The 7,240-nt window shown below is 35.3% G+C and overlaps 1 protein-coding gene across 1 annotated transcript in view; it reads right to left on the bottom strand.

Annotated features, from left to right (window-relative positions):
* ADGRV1 (adhesion G protein-coupled receptor V1) overlaps nucleotides 1-7,240 on the bottom strand; it is a 548,236-nt gene that overhangs the window by 429,541 nt on the left and 111,455 nt on the right. The window contains exons 29-32 of the mRNA XM_019641108.1: nucleotides 6,589-6,833; nucleotides 5,192-5,373; nucleotides 3,596-4,407; nucleotides 1,556-1,765 (exon numbers count right to left, since the gene is read on the bottom strand). Coding sequence (XP_019496653.1) covers nucleotides 1,556-1,765; nucleotides 3,596-4,407; nucleotides 5,192-5,373; nucleotides 6,589-6,833 — 1,449 coding nt within the window. The remainder of the gene's footprint in view (nucleotides 1-1,555; nucleotides 1,766-3,595; nucleotides 4,408-5,191; nucleotides 5,374-6,588; nucleotides 6,834-7,240) is intronic.

Raw genomic sequence — 7,240 nt, forward strand, 5'->3', positions numbered from 1 at the left:
TCTATTCTCACAAACTGCCCTATAGCATGACCTTTGGATTCAGACAGCACTTGGTTTAAGCTCCACCATGAATAACAGTGAGCTAGTTAGTCTTTCCAAAATTCAGTTTCATATGTGAAACCAGGTGTATACCATTATATGTACTTTTAGGACTGTTGTTAAAATTAAGTGAAATAATGGATGTGAAATGTCTGGCACACAGAAAACAATAGATGCTATTGTTGTTGTCACCATTGTTAACTTTTCCTACAGTGACTTTTTAGCTTCATTATGTTACAAATAATTTGTTGAGTGCTGATGATCTGTCTTTAGATTGAACTTATGGGAATTTGTTAGTCATTTTTACTCAATGGGGCTGTGACAACATGAGATTTTAAAGCATTAATAAAAAGAAAGAGTGTTGGGAAAAGGTTCAGAGATTTGCACTGATAAGTTAAATTTGCAAGTAGGAGGGAGTTCAGAAAGGTGAAAAGTAATACTCATTAGAAGGCATTTAGTAAAATATATGGTGATGGAAGGAGAACAGACTCTGGGTGGTGAACACACACTGTATATATAGATGATGTATTACAGAATTGTACACTTGAAACTTATGTCATTTTACTAACCATTGTCAACCCAATAAATTTTAATTTAAAAAAAAAGGCATTTAGTTTCCAGCACAGCAACTAACTAGTTGTATTGACCTTGTCAATTCACTAGTCTCTGTATCTCACTTTTCTCATCTGTAAAATAGATGTCCAAATGCATGAACGATATCCTTTCCATTTCTTATCTTTTTGAAGTAGTTTTGTTTTGTTTTTAAATACAATGTAGAGAAACACAGGCTACAAAAGCCATTTTTATCTCAAACAGGTGCATTCAAAGACAAAAAACACTGCTATAATGTTTTAAACAAATAGCCTCTCTGTGTGTGTGAGTGTGTGTGTGTGTGTGTGTGTGTGTGTGTGTGTAAAACCCTACATATAATGTAAAATACTAAGTAAGAATTTGAGAAAAATATTGTTTCTTAAGGAAAAAAAAAGACATTTTTTTCTTATTTGGTACTTTGTTCACAAAATATATAATCACAACATAACATCCAGGCTAAAATACTCACTGATTACAAACTACTATTTGTTTTGCACAGGGAGCCAGTGTTTCACTGTTTAATATCAATAGCTACCACTGAGCACATATACACTGCCAGGAACTATGCTAAGCACTTTACATTTATTATTTCACTAAATGCTCACAAAGAAACTTATGAAGTAATTAATATTGCCCGTCATTTAACAGATGAGAAAGCTGAACATCCCAGGTTTGACTAACTTCCTTAAAATCACACCAGTGGGGGATGGCAGGCTAGAACACAATGCCAATCTGCAAGGCTCCGAAATGTAGTTCAACAGTTCACTATACAGCCCTCTCCCAAATAAGTTTCATGCACATGAGCATACATAGCCCTACAGAATAATGAAAGGATAAAAAAACCATCAGAAACTTCAAAAAACTAAACAAAAAATGACATCCATGGGAAAGAGAATGAATATACTCAACAAAGAAAGGAACCCACCTTCGTGGCCTATGACAGATCTGGAAGCTGTCTGAAAGCTAACGATTCCTGCCACATGGTCATTGGCCAAAATGTTCACTCTAACAGTGTCGGAGCTGGGCAAAATTCTACTTCCACCTTCAGTGTACACCAAACTAACTATGATGCTTTCGTCGTCCTCTGGCTCAGAGTCATCCAAAATGGTTAAAATGGCTGTCTTTTTGGTTTCACCTATAAAAAAAAAATTAATGGAATAATAACCAAAGTAACAAAATCACCAACATTCATAAGGGATTCACAAAGGCCCAAAATGACTTTGATTTTAAAAAGGTAAATAAAAAATATATAAGTGAATTATAATAGTTCACTATCATGAACAATATTAGTGTCACTATAAGCAAATGTATGTTAATCTGTATGTCCTTTCACATATAAAACATGGTAAAAATGTATTAGTATGGACAGATTGTGGAGGACATCTTGAATTATGGAAAATTAAAGGGCAGAATTATTTCAAAGAATCATGGTTTTATTCCTGGTCTTCAGCCTAAAACAAAGACTTGGCGAGGGAAAGAGCTTCTAAAGCATCTTCTGTTTAGAAACAACTCCCTCCAAGAGAGGGGAATCTCATTCTCCTTGTGGTATTACTGTGAATAATTTTCAAGCCAAAATCTCTCTGAAAGGAACACTTAGGGGATGGTGGTCAAAATGGGAAACAGAAAAGAGATGACAAATTCTGAGTGAAAGAATCAGCCATAAGAGATTAGTCTTTTGGTAACTAGATGAGATGGCAGCATCAAATACCAGTTTCCAGGATGTAGGGCAATGAAACAAGGAGGCAGAAGAGGTATTCAAAGGCTGAGTGACAGTGACAAGCAATGTACTTTGCAATTTGCTCTAGGATCCCAAGAGTACTTAGGGCATCCACCACTAAACACCCCTAAACATAACACTGTTTCTGCTCTTCAGCCTATGATGTCTCCCACCTAATTCTTACCCACTTTCTGGAAAGAGGATGAAAGAGTGACAAAATGCAGGAAAAAGGAGAAAGGAGATATGAAAGCATGTTCTCACTCTCATGACCTGGTGCATTTCATCAATTCAGAGTATCAAGACTGCCTCAAAAACTAAAGATTATCTAAGAATCGAGGTTAGCTATACAATATAGTCAACTTTGTTATGCTAAAGTTACCATCCAAGGTAATACTAATTCATATACTGCTATCACTTTATAACTTTCTTTGTAGTTACTAAAGCCATCGGAAAAATCTAACTTTATCTCCCTCATTAAATTTTCATTCCCCATGCAAAAATGTGTGTGTGTGTGTGTGTGTGTGTGTATGTGTGTGTGTGTGCATATATATTTTAAATATATGAACTTTCCAAACTTTTAAATATTAGATGATTCAACCATCTTTGAAAAAGAATCAGTAACTCTGATTCTAATTTCTTGGCCAAGTTATCTATAATTATATTGTTCATGAAAATTTACAAGAGTGATCCCATTCAAGTCTAAGAACAGTATCAAACTGATCTATCACTTGACATAATTTAATATGAATGAAGTCCCCAAAGTTCATATTAAGTATACTTATAAATTATTTTCACTAAAGAGTTATTCTGATTTGTCTAATGCATATTACAGATTCCCAGTTAATACTCATGTTTCTAGGTACCAATACTTCTTAGCCACATGTTCGGTTGTAGACTCATGGCTCATTCTTGTAATTTCCCTTATAAAATTAAACCTTTCCTTAGAGTTGCCTCTCTGTTTACTTAAAGGCACTGCTATCACACACAAAGGGATAAAATTCACACATCCCCTAAAACTCTTCTTTGTTTACTAAACTAAAAGGACACATATGTAGGGCCATGTCAGCCTATATATGTCATGTCAACCATTAACAAGCCAACTAATTTCTACAAATATTTTTTTCAAAACATATATACTTTTAGCAAGAACATACATAGTACATAAGAACTCTTGTGAACATTATCATAAAAACTGAATATGATGACTTTACCAGAGCGAAGTAAAATCCATTTAGAAACATGACTCACCTTCAGCAAAAGTCAGAGTGTCTCCAGCACCTATAAAATCTAAACCTTCAGTGGCAGTTCCACCAACAACACGCCATTCAACTGTCACCTGACCTAAGCTGCCCACTGTCCTATGGATCATCAGCTCCACTATGGTTTGGGGCCGCTCCTGTACTTCGACATATAAGCCATCTTCTGAGGTATTGGGATTAATACTGTAGATCACAAACACTCCAAAGGCATCACCATTTAATGCTATGACAACTGTAGAAGTATTTGGCTGTCCTATGGTTGGCTGGTTTTCAACACTGGCTGTGATGTTCATGAGGTGAACTTCAAGGAGAGAAATTAGGAAACTCTCATCCATCTCTGGGAAATCATCAGGAAGAACAGAAACTGTGAGATTTGCAAATTCATCACCTTCCAGCATTATGGCCCATTGCCTTGTCACAGGCTCATAGTCACTACCAACCACAGCCTGACTGCTAAAAAGAGACGCTACCCTGGTCATGTTTTTCCTGTAGGTCCAGAAGTCTGAGTGGTTAACAGTTGGACTGATCCACGATGTCATCCAAAAACACTGTGGACCCTCAGAAGCGCTGAAAAATGAAAATGCTGAGCACGCGTGTTCTTTGAGGCACAAAGTAGCACAAGTATACTGGGGTTTGCCCATTGCAGAGACATTCACCCAAGTTCTCCAAAGCGGGTCAGGTACCCCTTGAATTGGCGATTCATAGTAGGACAGTAAATCTTGACCTTCCTCAACTGCAAGAGCCACTACATCAATATCGGAAGTACTGTAGAACAACAACAGCCGACCAAAGTGCCCTCCGCTAAAACGTGGAGTGACAAAAGACAGGTTAAGCACTCAAAACAATGTGTGGATTACACAGAGAAGAGAAATGCTGATTGCACTTTTCGCTTTTTTTGAAAGTGTATCACGTACTTGTACAAACACAACCATGTTTCTTAATTACATTTGACTTTCACTGTTTTGTTTTCTCATGAAAGGAAACCTTGCTAGTTTTCTATCAAACAATACTTTTTTTTTAACCATGCATCTTGCAAGGTATGCAAATCATATCCATTTTAAAATTATCCAACAGAATTAGAAAATTAATTTCCATTATTAGATCTCACTGAAAAAAAAGTAACAATGATAATAGCATGAGTATACCTTGAGGAAATATAATTACTTGCTAAAAGGTCCATAGACCCCATATTTTCTATTTCTGAAGGAGTTCAATGAACTGTACACTGCCTCACAAAAGAAATGCAGAAAAAACAGAACCTGAAAATTAACCACTTCAGCATCTAAATGTTCTTTAATTTAGAAGCTAATTGTATTTAAGGTCTAACTCAAACAAATCACTGATAAAACCAACAAAATTCTGGAGTTAGAAAGCCCAATGATGTATAATCCATTTCACTAATAACACATATGATAAATGTAATGAACTTTTTATATTAATAGGCATAATCCGTTTAACAAGTTATAATAAAATATAAAATTATATAAAAACCACCAAACCTAAATTATTTCATTGTGGAAGAGATCCTTTTGCACCACCCCACACTTCCCATCACCCCGCAGATGCAAGTAGCCATCTCATATACCTTCTCCTGACAGTTATGTTAGCACAGGAACTTCGCTCCAGAGGCTCTTGAACACGATAAACCGACTGAACAAAGGCTACTGTACCATAAGGATTATCATTGGCAGGAATAAAAATATTTGCCACTCGATCTAACCCAATAGTACCTCCACCAGAGGCATCAGCCAGTTGCACTTGGATAACCTAAAAATACAGTGAAAACTTCCTTAACAGAATCCCAGTTGTGAAACTAGAATAAGAATGATGCAGGAAAAAAAAAAAATCAAATATATCCATACAAGAACAAAATGAAATGTAACATAAACAGAGTCAAAGGAACTCCTCCCATTATATTTACAAAGTCAACATGTAACAGAATAATCCATAATGAACTTTTAATAATAGAGCATAACTATACATAAGAAATATAGGCTATCTGAGTTCCTTAATATTCAGTTACATTATCTTGTGAATCAGTTTTAAGATCCTGTTTATGTTTGCCAATTCAATAATTTACTTTCATGTCCTATACCATTTTTATTTAGAGAAAATATTGCATATATATTTTATGAATAATCTATTATGCTTTATTTTCAACATTCTCTTAAATGGAAATACTCTGACAAGATTTAAAACAAAATATATCATATCATAATGCCACCTAAATTTAGAGAGAAAAGAAAAAAATCTTATAGATATAAACTAACATCTAATATTTTAAGAGTGAATAATGACACAATTATCATTCAAGTGAAATTTTATAGCCATCTCTTCTATGAAAATTTGATACCGTTAAAGAATAAATGCTATTAAATGTAATTTTAGAAGATCTAGGCTTTATTAATACTTGAATTTCATAAAATAATCTTCAGGCAATATATGTTAGTGATGAATCAACTCTCCCACTAAGACTATTTTTATTTGCCATCTTGTTTTGTCGCCATGAAAAATAAATATCAGGCAGATATATTTAGCATGGTATTTGTCACATAGTAAATTCTCAACACTGTTGAAAAATAAATGAATGAATTAGTAAAAAATCAAAATCTAACTTAAGATTGGCCCACCTTCAAGCCAAAAGGCAGAATGGATACAAATTAAGAGTTTATATGGAACAATGTAGCAAAAATTATGACAGATGAGTATGTATTTAGTCATTTAACCAAAATTTTGAAAAATACAATGTAATTGTATTAAAAAAAATCTTCCACCAATAAACTGGTGTGTGTCTAAGACCTATTTCTAGAATATTCTTGTTTTCATTATCTGTAAGGATCACTTTCATACTTCCATATTTTGAACATTCTTGCAGGATTTATTTGAAATCCTCTATAAATGTCACAATAAGAGCCATCTGTTCTAGTCACTATAAGACAAGGTATGATTTACAGTGTCATCTATACTAGCCATTCCTCTCACCTCTTCAATCTCCGGAACGTCGTCAGCCAGGACCTCTAACAACAAGGTTTGAATGGTTTCCCCAGGGGCAAAGGTCACATTACCTGAGACAACTCGCAGGTCGCCAGTAGCAAGCTGTCCATTAATGGTGGCAACCCACTGAACAGTAACATTGCCGAGTGTCCCAGAATTTCGAATTATTGGCAGGTTTACCTTCACTGAGTTAAACTCAGGTTCCTCTACAATAAGTTTAGTAACCTGAAAACCTGAAGGGCAGAACAGAGTTAATTTCAAATACAAAATGATACTGAGTCAACATAGAGCTATCAAACTCACATCCTCTAGTCACTTTTTCCCCCCTTTAAGCAATCTAAGTAGCTAAACCCCATAAAATCAGAGTAACATGCTGTGATACAAATTGATCAGGCCTGCTAACATTGCCAAAGTATTTTTCATTATGATAGAAACAGAAATCACAAACGCAGACAGATGCCCACAGGAGTCAAGCATATGCCAGTCGTGAGTGAAGTGGGTCTGTGAGTTCTGTGGCTAACTCTACAGTGCAAGCCTGGTCCAAAGGAACAGTTGCTATCTGGCTCCCAGGACTGATGCTATGCAGGAAAAGGGGCTCAATGTTGCCCAATTTTCCTACTTATCGAGAAAGCCCTGAAAT

The sequence above is a fragment of the Hipposideros armiger genome, unplaced genomic scaffold (assembly GCF_001890085.2).
Source record: "Hipposideros armiger isolate ML-2016 unplaced genomic scaffold, ASM189008v1 scaffold_57, whole genome shotgun sequence".
In the NCBI taxonomy this organism is placed as follows: Eukaryota; Metazoa; Chordata; class Mammalia; order Chiroptera; family Hipposideridae; genus Hipposideros; species Hipposideros armiger.